Raw genomic sequence first — 26,384 nt, forward strand, 5'->3', positions numbered from 1 at the left:
TTACAATACAACTTAGTCACTGCCCCTATATGCAAAATAATTCAAGCACACAGCACTGACAGGCAAGCCATTTATTTATAGTGCATCTATTATTCAATAGTTGCTTCAACTGGTAGAGAGGCTCTTGAGCTTAAGAATTCAGAAAGGTGGGGATCCAATGACCAGAATTCTAGTCCTGGCTCTACCATTACTAGCTACAGAAGTGAGAACATCACTACTACTCTGGGCCTATTTCTTCACTGAAAAATGAATACTAGGTGATGACCATATCCCCTCTAATTATAAAATTATCCAAAAAACATAAAGCAAAAAATGGATTAAACAGTAATGTCATTCTCCTATAGAAAAAATTCTTCCAACTCCACTTTCCTCATTTTCTTAAAAGGCTTAACAAAGATTAAGTGCTAATGTAGCATAATTTTCTGAATCAATGGTCTTCAGCTTTTTTTCCTGTTCCCATAACACCTGAGAGACAAACACATGCCCACCACAATCCCATCAGCAACAGCAACTCACTGCAACAGCCAAGGATGGGAAGTCTGTGGAATCGCTATTCAAAACCATTATAGACAAACATGCTGCTACAACAGTAAAATTCAGAATACCACCCCCAATGACACACAGACTTCTTAAAGTGCAATACTCTAAAAAAGCAGTGACCCATAGAAAATACTCATAATATGTGTTTTTTTTAAAGCAAGTTCATTTTAATCTATTTAATGTTAATCTAGCATATGTTATTTGCCAAGCACTATTGCAATCACTTTATAAATTTTATTTCATGGTATCCTCTACAATGCAATGAAGAATGTACTATTATTTGGTCTGTTTTATAGTAAGGAAGCCGAGGCAAAGAGAAGTTATATACCTTTCTCAGTAAATGACAGAACTAGAACTCAAACTCAGTGTTTAAAGGTATGGACTGTGGCAAAGCAGTAAGTCCAGAAGGCTATCATTTTTTTGCTTTAAAAAGATTCCATATTATGTGTTTCTGTATATGTATTATATACCTGCATATAAATTGTTTGAAGTCTAGAAGCTTATGTAGAAATTGTTAATGGCCATATAAAAAGAATGAGATGGGGGATTACAGCCACATGGACCGACTTTCAACTATATAGCATTTGAATTTTTTCAGAAAGCATGATTTCTTTTATAATAAAAATAAATTTTAAATGTCTTAAATATAAAGATACTGGTATTATAAAGCTGTCCTAATGAAATAAACTCTAAATTATTAAGCATGAGTAATAAGTTAACCCAAAATATAGTACAGTTCTATGGGTTTGTAAACACATGATCAACGAAAAAATATCTGCAGCTGTTAGGGAGGCATGCGCATGCGTGCGCATACACACACACACACACACACACACACACACACACACTCCATAAAAGTATCAATGTTAAAATGTTATCCTCTTGAAATTAGAGGATAGGGCAGAATTATCATAAAAAGTCTACAAATATCACAGTACATATACAAGTAGAAATATACTCTAGGATTAACCCAGCTTACCCTCCAACTAATATATTTTTAGGAGTTTAGGAGCAATGCACATAATCTTCTTTATACCATAAATGTTCTTTGGACCATATGCTCACAAGCCTATTCTATGCTAAAAGTTCTCAAGTCTCTTCTGTCTTCAACTTGAATCCTCTAAAAGATTCCTCTTAAGAATCTGCTAAGGAGTGGTAAAATCACACCAAGAGAACAAGAACTAGGCCATATTGTAGACTAGAAAAAAAGAAATCCAGCTATACTAAGCTATACTAACCTCAGGTGCCAAAGCAGTCTGATGTAGCCAAAATCATTGTCTGTTGCCCTCCCTGCTCCCCTACATATGGCTGCTCATTCTGGGAGTGGGCATGGTGTTCCCAGGGAACTGGGAAGCAGTAGAGTTCTCTTAGAGAGCAAGAGGTAGTGCCCAGGGCTCAAGAAGTAAGCCAATGCAGAGCTTGGCAAACTCAACAGAGGTCCAAATACTGAATAAAGAGGACACCAAGCACGAGGACCAAATCCAAACTGGTCAGAAGTGGTAGCTGGGATTCAGATAAGATCATGGAACCAAGAGTTCTGGGCCAAGGCAGGGAAAGCAATTATGAAGTAAAGCTTATCTGGGTTGCCTTTCCACTTTGCCCCATGAGAATCTTTCTCCTCTGCCAGCTCTCTCTTGCCTCAGTTCCACTCCTTTTCAAGGCTGACAGCAGTTAAGATCTCCTGAATCATGAGATAAGGAAACTGTTTTCTGGTAAAGTCACAGTTCAGTATTTCTCTCCTTTCTGTTTAATGGCACTACGATAGATTAAAGATGACCACGAATTCTTTAACACTCCTCCCACTGAGAGGCAGGTCTATATCTTCCTTCCTTGAATTTGGGTAGGCTCTATAAGTGCCCTCACCAGCTGAGTATGGCGAAAGTGACTGTGTCAATCTACAGGTCTGAGTTTTAAGAAATTGACAGTTTCCTCCTTTTATTGCTTGGAATGCTTGCTCTTAGGGAAGCCAGCCACCATGTAAGAAGCCTAACCACTTTGAGACCAACATCCTATGAGAAACCCAAATGACATAGAGACCTTGCAGAATATGACACTACCAAGGGGTGGGGGAGGGGCGGAAGGGAACAGAAACAGAGACCAGGGAGCCCAGAGGCAAGAGGCATGTGAGTTAAGAAGCCATCTTGGAGCTTCAAATACTCCGGCTAAGACAACACCAGCCCAGTTCTTCCTGAATTCCCGACCCACAAGAACAGAAGCAAAATAAAATGGTTGTCTTAAGCCACTAAGATTTAGATTATTGTTTGTTATGCAGTAATAGAAAATCAGAATATCAAGCTATCAGTGATACAGCATACACTATTCACCCCTGCCAAACACCTCACAGGAATGACTGATGCTACTGTTTTGTAGAAATGAGGATGAGACTCTTCACAAGGTCATACCCATACGAATCAAAACTATCCAAAGACTAAACTATTCTCTGTGCAACAGAGGCAGTTAAGACAGTAAAAACACTGAAGTCTACCGTCAATTAAGCTGCTATCATCCTCAGGACTGGTTCTTTCTGTATCCCATCAATATTTTAAGTCCAGGAGACAACCTAATTTCTTCTTGAGCAAAACATCACTCCCAGGGTTGTCCTGTATTGTAATAATCTTCAAAAATCTCAAAAAATTATTCTCATAGCAACCCCAAATTCTTTTTTGTTTTGTTTTGTTTTTTAGGGCCGCACCTGAGGCATATGGAAGTTTCCAGGCTAGAGGTCAAATCGGAGCTACAGCTGACGGTTTACGCCACAGCAACACAGGATCCAAGCCATGTCTGCGACCTACACCACAGCTCTCAGCAATGCCAGATCCTTAACCCACTGAGCGAGGCCAGGGATTGAACCCGCAACCTCATGGTTCCTAGTTGGATTCTTTTCCATTGTGCCATGATGGGAATGCCCAACCCCAAATTATTTTCTTTCTTTCTTTTTTTTTTTTTTTTTTAAGGGCCAATTCTGCAGCATATGGAAGTTCCCAACCTAGGGGTAGAATTGGAGCTGCAACTGCTGGTCTACACTACAGCAACACAGAATCTAAGCCATGTCTGCAACCTACACCACAGCTCATGGCATGCTGGATCCTAACCCACTGAGCAAGGACATGGATTGAACCCACATCCTCATGGATAGTAGTGGGGTTTGTAACCCGCTGAGATCCAACAGGAACTCCCACAACCCCAAATTTTCGATAAAGATTCTTAAGAAAGTGTCATTAGCACTTTCAAGAATTCCTTTTATCTTCATTAAAAGCCTCAGAACCATATCCTTCATTCCTTTTGCTTCTCTGAAGTATGTTCCGTAATAAGCATTCTGTGAAACTTCACATTTTATTGAAGGGTGGATTTGAAAAATTGACACTGAAAAATTAATTATAAGCTGAGAACATACTACTTCATCTCTGTTTCCAATTCTCTCTTTACCCTAAGACTTCTGACATACTCCTTAGCCAGCCTGACTTGATCCCCATCACATCCTAACAACAATGCCTGATCTCAGGCCTTGGTGGCTGTGATCAAGAGCCCACATCCTAACCAGATTCCCAAAATTTCTGAGGAAGTACTTACACTTTTTCTCTTCAAGGTCTCAGCAAATTGTTGTATAGCCAGCTCAGAAGGAGGAGGTAGAGGAGGGGCACGGCGACCAGAACTCTGTTCCACATCATTTTGGTTGAACTAGGCAAACGCCTTGATCACCTGCCCTTGACCTCTAGCCCTGCCAAAAGAATTCCTCCCCTTCTTATTAAAGATTTTATATTAATAAAAATGTCCCAAACTGACTTGGCTACCCTCATAGGAATGTAACCACTACTTTGTACACACAAAAGGAACATGTTAGAGGTCATGTGGTATAATGATGCAAGTATGGGCTTCAGAACCAACACTCTTATGCTTACATTCTAGCTTTCCCATTGTTTTATCCTACAACCTTAAGGAGTTGGTTCCAGAACCTGCTCCTCATCTGTAAAATAGAGGACAAATACCACCTCTACCTCACATGGCTATGGTAAGGGTTTCATGAGACAAAGAGTATAAAGTGCACAAGGGGCCTAAGAGATACAAACCACCCGGTGACTCTCAGTTCCTTTAAAAAATATATTAAAAAGAGCAGTTCCCACTGTGGTGCAACGGGATGTGCGATGTCTCTGGAGCGCTGGAACGTAAGTTCAATTCCCAGCCCGGCACAGAGGGTTAAGGCTCTGGCATTTCCGCAGCTGCAGCATAGGTTGCATTTGTGGCTTGAATCTGATCCCTGGCCTGGAAACTCCATATACCACAGGATAGTCAAAAAAGAAAAAAAATAAGTACACACATGCACATGGTGTGTGTGTGGGTGTGTAAAAGAATAAAATGGTAGTTAATTCTGGTGACTGCTATTCTGTACAAAGCAGTTAACATAGATCCACATACACCATGACTACTAATCTTGTTTTCCCCTACTTTATACTCATTAAAAAGACCTGAAGCTGAAAACTCCTCTTCATAGAAAAATTTCCAAATATGTAAGTCAAGTTAGCAAAAATCCCTCAGAAACTCCTCCTGTATCTGATCTAAAATGAAATTTAAAACATCAAATGAATGAGATAAACCCTCTATTTTAATAGCTTATTTCAAAAATGATATAACTACTCTAGCTCCCTTAATGTCAAAATTATTAAATTTTATAAATTTAATGTAAAATAAATACTTGAGAAGCAAATGTACTTTTAGAAGCTCATTTTGAGAAATGTGCAAGGAGGTTTAGACAACTGAATAAGGTGCTTCTCAGATAAAACATTAAGTACAGTACTTCTGCACCATACAGAAATACATGAAACTGAAAGGTATTCAGAACAGAAATTAAATCGTGATGCACCAATCTAGTCAATCACAGGTACGCCTTGGGTATTCCAATAACCAATACTATGGGGTTACGGGCCAAGTCACTTAAAAATATTTTTTTAATCTCTAACTTTTGTTTTAGCAACGAAGTAAATAGAAATGATTTCAAATTACACCAGGTTTAGGATATGGTAATCAGCTTAATTTTCTTCTTCTTTATCTACCTTATAACCTGGTTCTCTTTAAGGGGCACTGTCCTTGGCTCTTAGCGGCTAATTTTGAGACTATGCTCTAGCCTGCTATCCTAAACTTTTTACGTCAGGACATGTGTGGAAAATGATAACATCTGTATGGTGCACACACATACACTAAAGAGTCATCTTGGGACCAGAAGCGATCTGCTTTGAGGCTCCAGCCACCCTTAGGCTGAGGGGATCATTATCTCAACACACATGTAATCCTTTTATGGCCCTTCTGATCTTTTACCTGGTTATCTAGCAATGCAGAAGAAGGCCCCCCTTCTATTCCCATGCCCACCTGTTGGAACAAAAGACTGGAAGACATCAGACACCAAAAGGGCCAGCAGTATTATCTAGGAATCCAAGATGCTCCTCTGAGTTTATACTACTCACTAATGCACTGAGACCTATCAGAGAAAATGGATGCCCAAATCCTTATTTCTATCCTATGCATAACTGTCTTATCCTACTGCCATTCTATAAGCCAAGGGAGCAGTCAATTAACCATACAACATAAACGAATAGAACACAAATTAAATAAAAAAAGAAGACTACTAGAAAGAGCTGAGTCTGCCCACTCAGGTGGTGAAACAGCACTGACCAGTATGTAAAAGGAAAAGTGAACTGCTTAAAATGAACCTGGATGTAGATTAAAAATGTTTCCAAGGTCACTTCCAGCTCTCTGATTTCAAGGTTTCACAGACAGAAACATAATTACAATAAAGTATTTCATTTCCACATCCTTGAATACATTTGAAAGATAGGAGCAAGCAGACAGTCTGAAGTATTATTATAAAAATCACCTACACACTACTGCTTACACAATTAAAAAAACTTTTAATCTTCCCTGAAGATACCCAACAACACAAAATTTTACAATATTTGTACAAGGCTATTAGTTGCAGCATTATCTGTAACTGTAAAATACTGGAGACAACCTAAGTGCCCAAACATAGAATGTTTGAATTCACTGTGACATGTCACAAATGAAGTACTATCAAGATGTTAAAGAAAAAAATTCTACAAATATGGAGGGATATCCAGAGTATACTATTAAATGAAAGAAGCAAATTACAGGAGTTCTCTTTGTGGCTTAGCAGTTAAGGAACCTGACTAGTATCCATGAGGACGCCGGTTTGATCCCTGGCCTCGCTCAGTGGGTTAAGAATTCAGCGTTGCCGGGAGCAGTAGTGCAGATCACAGACGTGGCTCAGATCCTGAATTGCTGTGGCTGTGGTGTAGGCCAGAGGCTACAGCTCCAATTCAACCTCTAACCTGGGAACCTCCATATGCTGCAGCTGTGGCCCCAAAAAGACCAAAAAAAAAAAAAAAAAGAAGAAGAAGCAAATTCCAAAAGAGTATACTTAGTTTGCTGCCTTTTGTGAGAGAAAATACACATGTATCTGCCTTTTTGTCTGTTTGTTTTAACAAAAAGAAACAGGAAGGATAGATCAAAGTAACTAGTTGTCTACGGTAGGTAGACAGGAATGAGTAGAAGAGTCAGCAGTAACACCTCTTGGTATTGCTTTAACTTCTGGAACCATACTCATGTTTTATGTACTCAAAATGTCTAATAGGAGTTCCCGTCGTGGCTCAGTGGTTGACAAATCCGACTAGGAACTATGAGGTTATGGGTTCGATCCCTGGCCTCGCTCAGTGGGTTAAGGATCTGGCGTTGCCGTGAGCTGTGGTGTAGGTTGCAGACGCGGCTCGGATCCCAAGTTGTTGTGGCTGTGGCGTAGGCCGGCGGCTACAGCTCCAATTCGACCCCTAGCCTGGGAACCTCCATATGTTGCGGGAGCGGCCCTAGAAATGGCAAAAACAAACAAACAAACAAACAAAAAAAAGTAGAATAAAATCAGCAAGGACAAGGTGGGAAAAATCTAAAACGGAAGTCAAACACAAACAAATGAAGCTAACCGTATGTCAATTAAGTATATTAAAAGAGGGAAGGAAACAAATTCAATCAACTTTCGAACATAATACTTTATATTTTGTGAGTATACAGACAAAAAGAATAGTAAACAAATACTAAACTCTAGTTATAAGGGGTTTTTTTTTTTTGCAATGGTATGGGTTAGCTGTTCAGAACTACTTTCTCTGATTATGGCATTGAGCAAGAAGTACATAGGTTGAAGATAATGGGAACCAGATTCTCACTGTTGGAGAAAGGCATTACATATACAGAAAGGGCAAGACTAGACCTGTAGTGCTGAATTGGAATTATAGGTATCAAAATGAACTCCTGGTTACACACACACACACACACACAGACAGACACACATACACACAGGTCTTTCTCTCTCTCTCTCTCTCTTTTTTTTTTAGCTCTTATTTGCTGAGAATTCTAAGTTTATAAATCTTATTCCCCACTAAAATAAATAAAGGCTACTTGGAGAAATGTCTGATTCCAAGACTGGGGCCAAATGAGTACAAGATGAGCCTAGAACAACCTGCAATGCCAGAAAGTAACAAAGGGCTCCAAGAACAATAGGAGCATGTCAAAATTATGGCTTAAGGGGGCTCCTTAAGACAATTTAGGCTTCAAAATAAATAACAAGGAGTTCCTGTCATGGCACAGCAGAAACAAATCTGACTAGGAACCATGAGGTTGGGGGTTCAATACCTGGCCTCACTCAGTAGGTTAAGGATCCATTGTTGCCATGAGCTGTGGTGTAGGTCACAGGTGCAGCTCAGATCCCAAATTACTGTGGCATAGGCCGGCAGCTGTAGCTCTAACTGGACCCCTAGCCTGAGAACCCCCACAGGCCACAGGTGCAGCCCTAAAAAAAGCCTAAATAAATAACAGAATATCACAAAATAAAAAATAAAAATCTGGAGTTCCCGTCGTGGCACAGTGGTTAACGAATCCGACTAGGAACCATGAGCTTGCGGGTTCCGTCCCTGCCCTTGCTTAGTGGGTTAACAATCCGGCGTTGCCGTGAGCTGTGGTGTAGGTTGCAGGCGCGGCTTGGATCCCGAGTTGCTGTGGCGCTGGCGTAGGCCGGTGGCTGCAGCTCCAATTCGACCCCTAGCCTGGGAACCTTCATATGCCGCGGGAGCGGCCCAAGAAATAGCAAAAAGACCAAAAAAATAAATAAAAAAATAAAAATAAATAAAAATCTGTGAGTCCATGTTAATAAAATAAATGAATAAATAAACAACTAGGGCAGAAAGGAAAACTCTTCCCTATATATATTTAGAAAAAAATAGAAGAAAATCAACATCTTGTAACCACCCTAGTAATAACTGATAACTATTCAGTTATTAATAACCGATTCAGTAATAACTGATAATAATTAATTCAGTCAAGAATCATCAATGGATGCTAAAATTATTGGATGAAAGTTTGATGAGGAATAAGACATCTGTATGTAAAACCTCAAAGCATCTCCTACAAATTACTCTTTAATAAAGGGGAAAAGAGTAACTTTACAGTAAAATAACCTTGCAAATATTATCTTAATGAGATAATAAAAGTTAATATCACCAAACTGAGACAAACCAACCTATATACCTCTTGATATGATGCCCTGAGAAGACACACTGCTTCTGCAGTATTCCTACCAAAACAATGCACAACCTGAATCTAACCATGAAACACCAGAGGCATTCCCTGGTGGTATACTGGCTAAGGATTTGGTGTTGTCACTGCTGTGGCTCAGGTTTGATCCCTGGCCCAAGAACTTTCACATGCCACGGGTGTGGTAAAAAAAAAAGAAAAGAAAAAAAGAAAAGAAAGAAAGATCAGAAAAAAACTCAAATTGAAGTACATTCTGTAAAATAATTGGCCTGCATTCCTCAAAAATACCAAGATGTGAAAGACAAAGAAAGGATAAGGAATTGTTCCAGATTAAAGGAGACAAAAGAGTTATCACAACTAATTGAAACATATGATCCTGGATTAGATGTGTGGGAGGTAGATGGGGTGGACAGAAAAGTACATTATATAAAGGACATTACTGCGACAAGTGGGAAATCTGAGAATGAAATGTGCACTTGGTAATACTTTATATCAGTTATTAAACGTCCTGATTTTTACTATATCCTATGCTTATTTCAAAACAAAGTCCTTGATCTTGGGGGAGGGGGGCACTAAAGTATTTACGGATGAAGGAGTAGTAGGTCTCCAAATTACTGGGGGAAGGTGTATAAAAAGAAAGTGCGGAGTTCCCGTCGTGGCGCAGTGGTTAACGAATCCGACTAGGAACCATGAGCTTGCGGGTTCGGTCCCTGCCCTTGCTCAGTGGGTTAACGATCCGGCGTTGCCGTGAGCTGTGGTGTAGGTTGCAGGCGCGGCTCGGATCCCGAGTTGCTGTGGCTCTGGCGTAGGCCGGTGGCTACAGCTCCGATTAGACCCCTAGCCTGGGAACCTCCATATGCCGCGGAAGCGGCCCAAAGAAATAGCAAAAAGACAAAAAAAAAAAAAAGAAAGAAAGAAAGTGCATGTGTAACACCAAGGTAGCAAAATGTTAACAACTGATGAATCCAGGTAAAGAGTACATGGAGTTCTCCATATTAGTCTTAATAATGTTTCTTTACATGTAAAATTTTATCAAAATAAAAAGGTTTTCTGAGATTTAAAAAATTTTATTCTTCCTATTAAGAAGATTTTTTCTTTTACTAAAACACAAGGGGAAAGGTTAAATTACCATTGTGCAGAGTGAAAGAATAATATAAACCTGGCAGTTAACTTCCCTTTATTGATGGATAATGAACTAATAATATTGTAACACATTAATAACAGTAGTCCAAGTGACCTTACAGTTATGTTTCTTTTATATATCTAAAGTCTGGCTTGTGATTTGGCTTCCCAAGCAGAGTCAAAATTTCTGGCTTATCTACTCTCTGCTGACTACGGTAACAGCAACAATATATTGCTCTGTTAAATCAGGGAAAGTAAATCTGAGTGTGACTTTTGCTCAAAAACAGTAGGGCAAATTTCCATCTTAGTGATTTAACTCTCTGGATGATAACTAATATGATCCATTTCTGATAGGGAAAAACACTTTGCCCTAAAAACTGGATTAAAAAATATTTCATTTAAAAATAGACACCAAATTAAGCATGGGAGATCAACTTCTTTCTTATCTCCTCTCCATCCTAACATCTCACTAAAATGACCCTAAAGAAATTAAACTGATATTAACTCACAAAGATAAACAGAACATGTGAGACTAGCAAGTTTCAACACATTTTGGGGAGTCAGGAAGAAGTCAGAGGAGCAATAACAATCTTAGCAGTTTAAGTGCGGGCAGATAAGAGTGCAGGCAGGAGGTGGCTCTGGGCTCAAGGACCCTGGGCACAGTAGCCAGCAAAGGTAAGTATGGCATTGAACACAAGGGGTCCAAGGCTGCAAGGAACAGCTGCCTCATGGAGCTCCCCATATCCTGTTATCAGAACATCAGCAGCCAGGTATACAGCTCCCACAGGGAAAACTGAAAAACTAGGTGGTGCCTAAAGTTCTCCACATAGACATTTTGAGTGTCTTCCTCCAGTGAAGAAGGTAGCCTGCTCCCCAACTTCATGATGAAGCCCACTGCACACAAGCCTCACTCACAGAGCTTTTTTAGTGCCTCACTCTTATACGAAAAGATGGACAAAGCTAAAACAAGATCCGTGAAGAAAACCTCTCGTCTGAGAGAATCACTTTCAAAAGAAAAAGAGGAACTCAGAGGAAAGAGAAACAATACAGAGAGCACAGAAAAACTTCAAAACAAACTCTGAAATGCAGGATTAATAAGAGAAGACACTGCAGAACAACAGCAAGAATCTATGAAAAAGCAATGGTCAGAAAAATGAGAAAAAGCTCTTGAAAATTAAAATCATAATATCAAAGTGAAACAGAAGGGGTGGAAGAAAAAAAAACAAAAACAGGGAACTATCTCAAGAACTAGAACCAAAGGGCAAAGAAATAAAAAGACAAGAAAATTACAGTTCTACCCACAGCACTCAACATTCAATTAATAGGAATTGTACAAAGAAAAAAGTACAAACAAGGAGGTTTAACTATGGGAGGATGAGTGTACTCTGAAATGTATAGATTGAAAAGTCATCTGAGTACCCATCACAAAAAAAGAAAAATTCACCACACCAAGACACATAGTTCTGAAATTCCAGAATACCAAGGATAAAAGGAATATCCTAAAAGCTTCCAGGAGAAAGAATAAAAGGATATATATAAAGAAACAGTAAATCAAACAGGCATCAGGTATCTTAACAGCAACACCAGAAGCCTAAAAACAAAGGAATAATACTGCTTTCAAAATTCTAAGAGAGGAAGCTCCCTCGTTGTGGCTCATCTTCTGTATCCATGAGGATTCAGGTTCCATCCCTGGCCTCACTCAGTGGGTTAGGGATCCTGAGTTGCTGTGGCTGTGATGTAGACCAGCAGCTGTAGCTCCAATTTGACCCCTAGCAAGGGAACTTTCACATGCTGCAGGTGCAGCCCCAAAAAGCAAAAAAAATAAAAATAAACAAATAAATCTAAGAGAAAAAACTCTTCTAACTAATAGTCTATGATCAGCCAAGCAATCAAGTACAGAGGTAGAATAAAGGTGTGAGACCTGCCTGGAATCAAAAATTTGCCTCCCCTGAGAAGAAAGCAAGATGACATACTCTAGCAAAATGGTCCGATAATCCAAGGAAAAGAAAAACCTGGGATCCAGGAAACGGGAGCTCTAATACAAGAGAACAGCAAGGGAATCTCAGGGAAAAAACTATCCAGCGGGCGAGAGAACAGTCTGTTCAGGTGGGAGCAGGAGAGCTTTAGAAAAAAAATAATACTAAGAGAATGTATGTTTAAGTGCTTGGAAAATAATGTTCATAGAAACTTGACTGATTTATAGGTTACATTTGGGAGAAAATGTATAGAAGGTAAAGCAAGCAATATTTTAAAAGTCAATTATTACCTCAAAGAAGAACAAAATGCCAGACATGAAAAAAGTAATCACCATATTAATCAAAATTTGTAACCTAATTATATTGAGAAATGGAGAGGGAGCAGAGGGGAGGGTAATGCAAACACTAATGTCCTCATTTACCATAGCAAGATGTCAAGAGATGATACCTAAAGTGGATAAATTAAGAAATAATAGTATATTACTTAGAAGTATGTAGGTAAATATGAAAGAGAAAGCTAAATAGAGCTGAAAGTGGTGTCTGTGGACAAGCGGACAGAGGACAGAGGGTAGAGACTGATGTTCTATTTTAAACCCTTTGATACTATGACTTAACTGTACATGTGTATTACTTGTCAAAAACATGAATAAATCTTTAAAAGGTAAACTGATATAATAGTCATATCAATTGATGAACCTACCCAAACCATATTTTATTTTTAAAAAATGCTTAAAATCTATTACATAAAATGAAAATAACAATAGCAGTTTATCATTCGGGGCCAGACGCCTACTGAATTCCCTGTATACGGGGCTAATGTGCAGAGCTAATGGTATGTGTCCTCTATTAGAGAATGTAATTTCAAAGCTGGCCAAAATTTGTCATCTATATGTTAACAGATCCAGATACCCAGAGAGCCAGAAAAGAGAGGGCATCTGGTCCCACTGATTTCCTACACAGAAGCAAATTCTTATCCCTAAGACCGGTTCTCTCACTGGCTCAAGCATTTTACTCTAGTTTGAAATGCATTTCTGAAATCACTTCTCAGCATCAAATAAAAACAATACATAGAAATAATGTATGTAAAACTACATATCCTCTAAAACTGAAATGCACTAAGCACATCTATTATTCATTCTAACACAAATTCAGACTTGTTCAGATCTCTTTTGGTGAAAAACACCTAATGAAGCTATTATGCTTTATCTATTCTACAGTCTTCAGCTGAATCCTGGAACTATGCCCTACCTCCAAATGAGAGGAAAGGGTAGCGGGGAGAAGGATTAACCATGAACGTCAAAGCAGATTACTCAATCAGAGTCAAAATGTGCCACCTTTTTTTTTTTTTTTTGCCTTTGGAAGACCAGACACAAACAATTACAGAAAAATTACCAGGAGCTTATACTGTCTCAAAAATAACTTTCCCTATGAAGCTGATTAAACAGAGAATGAACATAAGAGCCATGAATCACTTAAGAAAAATTCTGGCATCTAATATTTCCATTTATTTAAAAGAGCAAGATCTGATGTAATTCCATGCTTTTGCCAACAACCTGAGTAAGCAAATCCATGGTTAAACTGTAGTGGGATTTTCAAAAGAAATGAATCAAGTCATAAATGTAAACATCATACGACTATTATTTCAAAACAAAAGCAAGTGTATGAAATTTAAAAGATGCATATGTATATATATTTTTATAGGAAACACGCCCTTCCATACATAAAAAAAGTAAGAGATTTAGGGACCTCTTATTATCAAACACCACTCACAGTGCAGTTTAATATCTGCACTGCACGATTCTTCTAGTTTCTTGTAGTTATAATAATAAAGGTTAGCACTGAAGTACAAAAGGGGGGGAGAGGGTCAGATGGCCACAGTTATACTTACTAGTGTGCTGGGCAACTTTTCTTTTAATATCAATGGGAACATTTACAAAAAAATGGAAAGAAAAAACATAAAGTAAAAGTATTACAGAAAATAGGCACCTGCAAACTCCAATAGCTGTTCTAAGTATTTAACACAAACCAAGAGTTGAATTTTTTTTAACCACCAACAGGTATAATTTTTAAATCTGACACACATGCCCCCCCAAATCTCAATTAATCAAAGGGAAAGAGGCTCTAAAAAGACTATACACAAACAAAACACGTGGTATAACTGAAATGAAACTGATGCAGTTCAATTAGAATTAAATTCTCACAGCATCAATGTTGAGCTCTGGCAGCTACTTCACATACACAAGGTGAAACCTGAGTCCTTAGCTGTTGGAAACAACTTCTCCAATGTTAATACATCTCACAATTAACATTCAAAGTAATTCAGATGGAAACTAGAGTTAATCTCAACTTTACTGTGTAACAATCAATAATATAAGCATCAGCCCCAAAGTGTCTAAGTCACATAAAATTCTTTTAAAAAACTATTGTTTTAGACTATTTCTCTAACATGTTATCTATCAATTATCCCAGGGAAACATACCATCATCAAAAAAAATTTTTTTTCTTTTTGCTCCCTAGAAATTTCAGCAGGATCTTCACAAACTTTGACCAAAATATTACCATACCAATACTGTGCAACCAATGTTCCAAACAAAGGAATGGACAATTATCTATTATTTTGAAAAGAAAACCTGAACATGGTCAGTAAGGACAAAGACTTAAGCTAAAACTACAAGTGTACTATCTTATAATCAGTTAAATTAAACCTGCAAGAACATGACAGTTAATCACCAGTCTGTTCTTCCTGGTGATGAGATATTATAAGAACAGTCCATAAAATGAAGAGTCTTCAGGGTAGGTCAAGGATAAATAGGCAAGAAGATTTCTATAAGGCTGTCTTAAACCCAGCTAGAACAAAGAAAAAATACCAGGAAAGAACATCTACTCAAAATGGAAAACAGCCCACTGATAGAGCTATTCAATCCTAAAGCAGAGTACAAAGTCTCCAGATAAAATCCAGTTGGTTACAATATCTTTTCAAAGACACAAGTTGGTTCATATTCAACATAAACTCTCAATTCCCTCCTCAAAGAGTCTTATAAAATTTAATTAGCTACCATTGATTAATGGTGAAGCATTTAGCAAACACAAAACTAAGACTAGAAACTTCATCTTTCAATGTCCAAGTTTAATTTCAACAATAGTTTTCAAAATCTGAAACTGCCTTCCTAAACTCATCCGAATTTTATACACCTGTAAATGTCATACATATACCTACTTTTTTGTATGTCTTCAGAAAGGAGGGGAAACAAAAAAGAAATGAGGGAAATGTGTTTTAAGCACTGCAGTCTAAAGACTATAATTAACTTTTACAATAAATACAATTAGAAAATCCTAGAATATAACGAAATGGAGTCAACAAGGTACACTGCCTTTAAAATCTTTAAGCAAAGATTCAAATAACTTCTGAGCTACCTGAGGCAAAAGTAAAATCCCCTAACTTAAGAATTCTCTCCCTCCCCACAACTAACCACCTCCAAGAAGAATCTCTTCCATGAGAAACAAAATGAGAAAAACGGGAGAGGGCAACTTCAAGAAGAGAAGTACATTTATAAAATAACCAAAGGCTAACTGCATTTTATCCACAGCTATGGTGAGAAGGCCAGTTTATGATATCTCAACGAAAGCAATGTGAATTTCAACCTACAAAAATATTAAATCTGAACTGAAATGAAAAACATTCAAAAACATTTGTTGGAGTTCCCGTCGTGGCGCAGTGGTTAACGAATCCGACTAGGAACCATGAGCTTGCGGGTTCGGTCCCTGCCCTTGCTCAGTGGGTTAATGATCCGGCGTTGCCGTGAGCTGTGGTGTAGGTTGCAGACGCGGCTCGGATCCCGCGTTGCTGTGGCTCTGGCGTAGGCCGGCGGCTACAGCTCCGATTCGACCCCTAGCCTGGGAACCTCCATATGCCGCAGGAGCGGCCCAAAGAAATAGCAAAAAGACAAAAAAAAAAAATTGTTATCTTCCAACTGTATTACCAGTCTGGTTCCAGCTTACAGGCATTTTAATTAATAAACAGGGGGAGGAAGAGCTAGTCAAGTACAGGGTTTTTTTTAAAGCATTTTCAAAATGTAGAATTGAAAATGTCAAAATCATCAAAGGAATTATTTCAAGTATGTTTTCAAACACTTATAATCCTTTAAATTATCAAGCAGTAAGTGACTGGATGACAAAATAAAGACCCTGCTTTTAAAAAGGCAAGCTAAAAGTACAATTTGAATGGTATTTGAATTTAAGCTTTACGCTATCTCTAATACCCCCAAGCATCTTAAGCAACTCTGTTAATCTTTGTCTCAGTTTCACAATCTATGAAACAGGAAAAACTACAAGTATGAGTAGTTAATTAAATTAGTCAAGATTAAATGCTAGCAAAGTGCTTTGAAGTTACTTTACGTTGTTCTCAGCTCTCCTCCTACTCAGCAAAACTAATAAATGAGAAAACATCTGGAATTACTACATATACTAACATCTGCAGAGTCACAGCAGTTAAAAGATGATCTCTGTTTACAAGTTTCTAAGCCAAAGATCATTCAACAATCCTGAAAGATTTCAGGATACAACAGCAATGAATAATTTTCAGGTACATTTCCTTTCCTTGTGAAAGATACCTTCTCTTACCTTCATTCTCAAAACAGACTATTATAAATCACAGAGCATTTCGAAAGGTCTTAGCACCAAATAATTCTAGGTAAGATGAACAAGCTATTACTGTTGTTAATGGTATTCTCAGGATTCTAAACTGTCAATCAGGGTAAGCTTCATCACAAACACACCCTCCAAGAAGTACTAGCCCCTGCAGAGAATCTAAGTACTTCCTTCTAAGCCATCTGTCCTGGAAAGCTCTATTAAAACACCTACAGCAGTTGCTCTCATGTTTAAAGTAGCTATGAATAAACATAAAACACTAAGATACATTTAACCATATACATTTTTCCACTTCAAACACTGATAAACTACTACCCAAGTCTATCTGGATGTCTAGATGGAACACAAAACCCAGAGGTTGGAAATTTAACCAAAGGAAACTAATTTTTTTTTTCAAACAAGGAAAAATAAATATTCAGCTCAAGAAGGGATGGGAGGCTCAAAAAGAAAAAAAATAAACCAGGTTAGGGAGAAATGTACTTGTAAATTACTCCCTGATGGAAGAGGGACTCAAATTTTAAAACAGGAACTTAAATTACTCAATGAGCTACAAACTAAATTACTCACTGTTCTGCTTACTGAGCTACAAACACTAGAAAAAATTAAGTATTTCTAAATCAAGCTTGAAAGATCAGAAATTAATCTATTATGTTCTACTAAAGAAGGAAATTGCATAAATTTCAACAAGGAAAAAGTAGGATAGTATAAGAGCCTAAAGCTAATGCTGCAACAGCAAAGAATAATGAGAATAAATTATTTTGAGAATAAATGAGTACCAGGAAGCCAAAACAAAGAGTTCAAATTCTCCCCTCACCCCATGATCCTCCTTCTGCTTAGACCATGAAGGATATTCTTTGTATACCACTAAGAATTCTATTTAGAAAATAACTTTTGATCTATGTGTCAAAACTTCTTCACAACAGAAAAATGTTAGGCTCAATCCCCAGACTGCAGTCTCTTCAAACAAACACATGGAACACATTCTAAATTCCAGGTCTTTCACATCTAATACCAATTATTCAGAGACTGTGGAAATACGCTGCTGCTGCTGCTTTAAGGTTCTGAGGGCTGGGAATGGGGATGGAATAGTGCCAGAAGAATCAGAAAGACAATTACATTTGTCTTAAGCTTACAAACATTACCCCAAAAAAGCTTAAATTCTTCAGGAAAAAATTAACATCTGAAAATAAAATTTAATCTTCAAAATTAATGTAAAGAAAAGTATCACCAATTAATTGATTTTTAACTGCCCCACCCACATTTACTGCTAAAATGTCCACCCATCCATCTATAAACACAGAGAGTCAAAAGAATACAAATTCATCCTGGTAACAACACTGCAGATGGTCATTTGCTCACAATCCAGTCAAAGTTTACTTTACAGACTAAAAACTGGGAGTGAGGACTGGTAAAAGCATTCTGGGGAGAAGCTCACTTACTCTCCATTTATTTTCAACATAAAGTTTAAGGCCATTCCAGCCACCATCCAAATGGAAGAAAGGTCCTTCATTCATTAAGCAAATATTTACTGAGTGTCTTATTACATACTAGGCACTTAATAAATATTTCACACAGGGTTATTACTAAAAAGCAGTAAATGCATTTGAATTTACAATGAACAAATGACTGATCATACCTAGAAAATTTAGATAGTGCATACAAAAGTCTTCAAATGTTAGGTTGTGAGAGAAACATGGTACACAATAACCATAATTCCATCAAGGTGGTTTCTCACTTTTATCACAAATTAAAAATTTATTACCAATGACAAGGAGTCGATAATCAGAGCTTCATCCTACTAAATGGATCTTCAAAAAAAAAAAAAAAGTTAATCTCCAATATTCACAAACTGCAGAACAATTAATCTACACTTAGTTTTCTTAGAGTAATATGAGGGCAAGCATGTACTGGAAACTTTAAGAGACCTTCTCAATTCTTTGAAGAATTAATCAGGGAAAAATTTTCTTGCCTAAGCTATTAAAATATCTCCAATATAACTACCTATTCAATCCAAACCCCTGAAGTCTTTGGCTTTCCTTAGTTATTGAAACAGTTGTGACCAAGGCCTCTTTTTAAACAATCTGTGTTTTTCCCCCAGTATTCTGCCACTGGTTTAACTCTTTTACCCACAAAAATAAGAAATACTCAAGCCTCCAGCTTCTGAAAATAACATCTGGATATATGCACTTAAACCTTGAGAGAATGTCCCAGTTTTTATTTAAAACTTTTTCACTTAAAACGAGAATGCTTTCAGCAAAATTAGACATAAATCAACTTTTACCGTATTAGGAAATTGCTATTTTCAACATTTACCTTAAACCACAACATGGATTTATCTTCTAACCAGTTAGCTTCCTGTCTCTCCCCAGCTAGATTAGACTGCAGCTCTTTTGAGAGCAAAGGACTACTGGACCCCATGGTCCCAGCTAATATATTTCACAAACTCTGTAAGTTTCCACACAGATATAAATGTTGCTAGCTTTAAGCCCATAGGGAATTCTTTAATATTTTAAAGCTATTTTGTTAAGAGCAGGTATCCTTAACTGGTACTACAGCTGCATACTACTAGGTTCTTAAAGTCCCAGAGAGTTTCCAAAACCCCTCAGGGGGTACATGAAGTCAAACTATTTTCATAAATAATACTGATGTTACTTTTATTTGTTTACTCTCACTCACAAGCATGCAGTGGAGTTTTCCAGAAGTTACATGATGTGTGTTATCTCAAGAGACCGAGTGTGAAAGCAGATATGAAAATCCACCAGTCTTCTACTAAGCCAGACAACAAAAAGAGTTGCCAAAATTAAAACAATGCTACTCTTCTCACTAAATTTTTGTTTTTGAAAAATACAGCTATTTTATAGAAACTATTATTTATGTTAACAAGAATGGATTTACATTGTTAACTGTAAATGATTTAATAAATACATATTTTACATTTTTCTGTTTTAACTTCTAGTATAGCAAATATAAATAGATTTAAGTCAACCAAAGACCCTTCGGGTTCTCAATAATTTTTAAGAGCATAAAGGTGTTCTGAAAACCAAAAGTTTGAGAATTGCTGTGATATACAATTACACAACATATACAATAAATGTACCCAGTGCCTTCCATAGATAAGAAGCTCAAGTTAATTCTGAAGTATAATTACTTCTTATACCCCCTAATCTTGTTGAGTAATATATCTCCCTGTAAAACATAATTCAGCATAAAGCCAGCCTGTCCTAGGCCCTATTTAAAGGGCTTTAGATATTTAAGTATTCAGGGTCCTCTTTATAAAGATGTTCTGACCTATAATACCACCTACTATTCAAATAGTGTTTGGAGTGTCTCAAAGCTTTCACAAAAAATGACCCTGTTCATCCTAACAGCAACCCGCAAAGTCAATGTGAGGTAATACCCTTTTCTACAGATGGCACAATGAAATCGATGCTCAAAGGAAAGAGAACTACTTTCCAAGGATGTGTTGCTACCTAGCAGAGCTTAGGATGTTGGTCTTTTGCAATTTGCTTGGCTGCCTTAAAGGCTGTTTCACCATGGTGTAATTGCAACCTCCCAAAGAAAACAAGGCAAGGGCATTACTTTTATTGTCCCAGTGCCAAAACAGGGATTTTCCCCTCCCTAATAACAACGTAATCAGACCCAAACCCGATCACCACATCTTTCTGCACATTGGCTACCCTTTTGGAGCCCTACCAAAAACAAAAAAAAAAAGAAAGGAAGAAATTCGAGAGTGTTGGAGAATAAATACCAGAATATATAATGCTCCAAGATGATGAACTGATCAAGGACCCACAATTTTAATAATCATTTAATCACTGAAACAACAGGCAGGCAAGAACAAGATCAAGCTCAACACAAAAACATGAGATTATATCAATGAATGGATGCCAACAGATTAAAGTGGGAGGCCCAAATGAAACTGGTTCAATTCACAGAATATGAACAGAAAGGAAAAACCCACATAAAGTTGTGAAACTTAAGCTTTACTGGTTCTACAGATCGAAGCACATGACTAGAACCACCCTCCCAAAGCAATGTCAGAGAAAAACTTTGTTGCAAGATACAAAGATGCTATCTTACCCTCTGGACAGAAATCACCCCTCCCTTAGGGCTAGACATATAACTCTGTTCTTTTTTTTTTAAATCAGCACAAGCCTCTTAGTTATGCTCTATTTTAACTTAAGTTCCTCAAGAGATACTCAATTTTCTGCATCTCTTTTCCACAGTCAAGTGGACACCCTGACTAACAAAGGCAAGACTGACTCACAACAGGATATCTGCCACTTGCATAAACTCTTTTCCTTTTTTTAGATACATGTGCCCAGTGAGGCCATTTTAAAATTTGATGTGATTTTACCTAGAAAAAGCCAAAAGCATGCTGTCTGCTTGTGACCCTATAGTTACCACAGGTGAGCAAGGAGTAATTTCATCATTCTTCATGAGGTATGCTTTTCCTAGTGTTTACTTTGATTTTTTTTCACATCTCTTTTGGGGGAAAAAAAAAAGTTACACTTATAGCACCACAGCTATAACTACAATTATAGCTAATGCACTACCAAGCAATTTGTAAAGCAATTTGATACACCTTATTTGTTGTTTCATACTCAACATTCACTGTAAAAGAAACATTCTTAGGTAAGTTTCTGCACCCTCATAAAAGAACTGCAACACTGCACTGTAAAACAAATTAACCAGTTAATAATCTTTATAGGCTTCATGCAGAAAAAGATACTGACTTTACAAAGCCAAGCCAAGCATCCAACCTCTTAAGAGCTCAAGGAAACCGCAGTTATTTCTATTCCTTATCCTTGAATGAATTTTTCTTTGCGGCATTACCTGAGTTTTTCTCCAAGGAAATATTCACCCTTTAAAAAGTAACCTGTCAAAAGTGTTAGTGCGTTCTCTAAACTATCTTCCCAGCTCCGGCACACAACGAAATGTCACACAGCTAAATCGAACGTACCATTGCTATTTTCTTCCCTTTATTTATTCAAACGAATTTAAGATTTTTGAAATGCACAATTCAAATTTTACACTACAACCCAAGCTATCATTGATCCTCTCAAAGCTAATAAACAAAGACTATCAGCAGCACCAGGGCCCTACCAGGAAGTAATCAAAGCAGTGTGGCCGGTGCGATCCTAAGTCTCTAGAGCAGACAATAAGGGGGTACTGGGGCTTCGAAGGGGCCTGGCAGAAGGAGTTAAGAAGCTTAAGCAATGCAAAAGCATTACATAAACCTAATAACTGTCCTACAGCACAAAAACTCGGAAATCCCAAAGCAATTTCGGACAATCCGAAAGATATGAAAGACAACTCGAGCTACCCCTCCAAAGCAGCTGCTCGATTAGCCTTCTCAGCTTTTTAACCAGCAGCCTGTTTTCAAACTTCACCCTTTCTGGCTGATGAAAGACTCCGACCTTCGCCGCCTGAGTACTCAGCACCTCTCCGGGTCTCGGTTCCCGCCGGTCGGCGTGGGTCGGGTCGCGGGTGCATGGGGGGCCCAGGCAGGTAGCGAAGGGCCCCAGAGCGCGCCCCGCAGCCTGGACAAAGCTGCGCCCCGAGAGCAACGCTTTTGCCGTCCGGTCAAGGAGAGGACGAAACTCGGGCCCCGCCACACGTGCGGCCGCCTTGTGGGGGCCGGATACCCGCCCCCGCCGCCCCCGACCCGGGGACACGGACCAGCGCAGCCCCCGATCACAGCAGGGCTGCGCGGGGGCGCGAGCCGCTGACCAAGGTCCCCACTCGCTGCCGCCCCCACGCGCTCGTGGGCCCCGCGGGCTCCCGCCCCTCACGGGCCTCTCCTTTGCCGGCCGGACCGTCGGGCCGCGGGAAACAAAGGAGCTGCCGCCGCCGCCGCTCTGCCTGCCGCCGCACCACCCGCCTCGCCGCGTACCCCTCCCCAGCCGCCGAGTCCCGCTCGCCCTCACCCCTACCCGAATCCGCGCGCTGGCCGCCAGCGGCCCCTAGACGGCAGGCCCCACAGAGCCGGGGCCTCGGGTGCGCTTCAGGGCCGCCTGGGGCCGCACTCACCGCTGCAGCACCAGGACGACGGGGAGCCGTTGGGGAACTTGGCTGAGTCCGGAGCGATGCAGACGCTGGAGCTGAGGTGCGGACACTCCATGGCCAGCCGGAGAGCGGCGAGAAGGACGGAGGCTCCGGGACCCGGCGAGGTGGGGGGCGGAGGGACTAAGAAGGATCCGTCTGGGGTCGCTCCTCGCCGGGCGCTCGGCAGACGGCAGCTGAGTCCCGAGCCCTTGCGTCAAAGAAAGCAAAAGCTTCCGGGAGCCGGGTTTTCCCGCCCGCCGTCTCCTGAGGCCCGGCTCCGGAAAACGTGGTACTCCGGAATCCGGGTTCTGTCGCCACCCCGAGGCTGGGGGCTTCCGTCTTCCCAGGCCGGCCCCGCCCTGCCCCGGGCAGGCCCCGCCTCCAAGCCCAGCCCCGCCCCCGTCCTCTCCCGCGGGGTGGGGGTCCCCGCGCTCGCAGGCGGGTCGCCCAGGGTCTGGCTGCACTCGGAAGTGACTTTCCCAACTCTGTTGCCCGGGACTGCCGCGGCTTCCCCGCCCCTGGAAGGGTGGGGCGCTAAACCAGGGCACACAGGGCCAGTCCGCCGCTTTTTACCGCGGCCCGGCGAGCGCTCACAAAGAGTGCTTCTGCGTTGTGTGTGGTGGACTGGCTACAGCGCGGTAGAAAATCTGACCACACAAAAAAATGTGAAGAAAATAAAAACCACCTGGGCAGACAGACGCTGTGGCCCCATTTTTACACAGGAAGACACAAGCTTAGATTAAGGGCCTAGACCCACCGGGGTGCATAGGTCCCAGAGCAATGCTAGTTTAGTGTTCTGCTCCCTTCCGCAGGTGCGATAGTGATCGAGTTCCAGTTTTTGAACACGTGACCTTAGCCAGCCACCTGGGTGCTGAGTGGCTGGTCCAGCTTGGGCACTCATGAACCTGGGTTCAACCCCTGTCACAGTGATTCACCATCTCCGTTACTTTGAGCAGACGATCAGACATTCATACCTAACCCTCAGTGTAAATTTAAGTGAGATAGTTTTAACCTGCGTTTGCTGAGAGCGCGGTCACGGTTACCAGGTGACGAAAAGAGAAGGGACCTAACAATTGTTAAACACCCACTGCTGCCTCCCAACCAGGCACTTTACAAATAATACCTCATTTAAACCTCGCACCATCACGCCAGCAGCTGTTACCATCCCCCTTTTTACCGTTAATCCGTACTAGGATTGGCTCCCCGGCTCTCTGATCTCTTTGTGGAAAAAGGATAGGGCCAGCCTCTGGGGCAGGGGTTACGCCCTAGCGAGGCTTCGATCTTTGTGGGGGCACTGCCTTGGGGATGTCTGGGGCTATTACAAACATTGCCTCAAAGTTGGGGCTCCTTGTAAAACCCGGCGAAGGAGCAACAGGGCCAGGAGGCAGGGAGGGGGAGGGGAAGGCTGATGTGGCAATCCCTCGGACCGGGTGAGAGGAGGAAGGAAGGTCAGGAAATGATTAACCGGGCCAGGCCGGGTAGTGGTTAGAGCAGAGCACCTCCCCACAGGGCAGTCCTGCAACAGTCCAGGAGTGCCCTCTCAGTCACTTCCCACGCTTCGCCATCCCCCACACTACCCGCCACCACTTGGTTTCTGCCGCGCACTCCTCTGCCTAACGGTGTCCATTCACCTGCGGCATCTCTGTTGACCCTTCCCTACTCTCCCCCCATTCCTTCCCCCCCAGTATTTCCCATTCCTCGGTCAACGCTCTTTGGTTGCCTCCCAAGTTTTGACTGCTGTTAGAGCAAGCCATCTTGAGGTTTTATGGCAGTGCCGAATTGTGGAAAGTGTGGCTGCTCAAATCCTAGCTCTGCTGCCTACTTGAGGACCAACTTTAGCCAGTGTTTCTAGTCTTTCCAAGCCCTTTACGTCTATAAGACTGAGAAAACAATGCTTATCTCCAAAGGAAGACGTGAGAATTCATGAGATTTGCCACCCCCAGTAGGAAGTCAATAATTTATAGCCCCCTTTTTTTTAATGACAGCAAGTGAGAATAATTCCTAGGAAGGGGGAGTATAAACAATAGATGTGCCCTCTGCTCAGGCTCTCCAGCCCTCTCCTATCAACTGATTCTTTTTCAAAGCCTGTCTGGATCAACCTGTTTCCCTCTGGACAGCTACCCCCGATTATCATCCATGTTCCTTCTTTTAGCCATGGAACTGACTCACCAGGGTCTTTCATCCTGGCGTGTAATGCTACTTTTTTCACCCTCAAAAGGACTCAGTTTCCTTATCATCTAGACCTCAGCTTGAACATCACTTCCTCAGGGAGTCCTTTCCCGACCCTGCCCCACCTTCAGGTTACCTCCAGGTGTGTGATGCCCTTGTGTGCCCCACACTCTGCCTTTTAAAAACACTCTTCAGCAGCATAATTATTTGTTTAATGTCTGTCTTCCCCTTGGAGGTCCATAAGGGTAGCAAACACGTCTGTCTGGTTTCCTGCTCTATTCCTAACATAACATGTGGAACACAGAGGGCGTCCAATAAATAAGTGCTCATCATGAATGCGTGATCGATTAGCAATGTCTACCATGGGCAGGAGTTTAGGAAGTGGCCCAACAATATGCCAGGTAGTTGGCCCCCTCTTCCTCTTTGCTGTGATCTCTAAATTTCCCTTCAGCTCAGAGTTTATCATTGTCATGACATCAGGAATGTGAGAACACTTTGTAAGGTGTAAACTGTTGGGGGGGGGGGAGAAAAAGAAAGAAGTTTTAGAGTCTTCTCTCCCTAACTAGAATAAGCCCCCTCTGAGCAGGAGTCCTAACTCAGTCGTCCCTGACTGCTATAGACCACAGAGGACGAACTATGACTATCAGGCAATTCAGAGAACCTGGACAAAATCAGAAGGCCTCCTGAGACTTTTACTAGATTTACCGAAAACTTTTCTGTCTCTGCAAGTTTTCATAATAATAAAAATTTTTTAAAAATCCCCCCCCCAAAAAACCTCGTGGTGAATAAATGTGTCAAACGGAGGAAGACCACACTGTGCAATCTGCTTTTTTAGTCCCTCGTTTCTTCGGTTACGTTTAATACTACGTTCGCTTTTTGGTTCTTGGCCCGCATCCCTTTGGCGCTGAGAAGCCGCTGGCCTCTGGGAGTCCCCGCCCAGCCCTCCGCTCGGGAGCCCCCGGGGGGCGGGGACCCGGGAGGAGAGCTGCTCTTGCCAGCAGCCGCGGCAAATTTTAAGTGTTTGCATTTTTCAGAGGAGAGGAATGCACAGTTTCAACCATACTATCAAATCTTTCTCTTCTAAAGGGGGGAGGGTTGAGCACCGATGGGGGGGCACAAGGCGAGGTCCTATGTTGCCGAGGGAACCATCATCAGGAAGGGTCTTAAGGGTGCTGAGACCTTCCCCTAACTTTGAGACTTCAGACTTCTGTCGGAATGGGTGTTTCCAAGCAAGGAATACCAGCTGACCAGGCCCTGGGGAAGAAGTCTTACTGGAAACACCCGGAGAGCTAGGTT

General features: G+C 40.7%; 1 protein-coding gene across 1 annotated transcript in view; it reads right to left on the reverse strand.

Annotated features, from left to right (window-relative positions):
• The window catches only part of USP3 (ubiquitin specific peptidase 3), a 101,530-nt gene extending 78,845 nt beyond the window's left edge, over nt 1-22,685 (reverse strand). Inside the window, exon 1 of the mRNA XM_047766001.1 lies at nt 22,292-22,685. Coding sequence (XP_047621957.1) covers nt 22,292-22,367 — 76 coding nt within the window. The 5' untranslated portion in view covers nt 22,368-22,685. The remainder of the gene's footprint in view (nt 1-22,291) is intronic.
• Between the last annotated feature and the right edge of the window lie 3,699 nt (nt 22,686-26,384).

The sequence above is a fragment of the Phacochoerus africanus genome, chromosome 2, assembly GCF_016906955.1.
Source record: "Phacochoerus africanus isolate WHEZ1 chromosome 2, ROS_Pafr_v1, whole genome shotgun sequence".
Classification (NCBI taxonomy): Eukaryota; Metazoa; Chordata; class Mammalia; order Artiodactyla; family Suidae; genus Phacochoerus; species Phacochoerus africanus.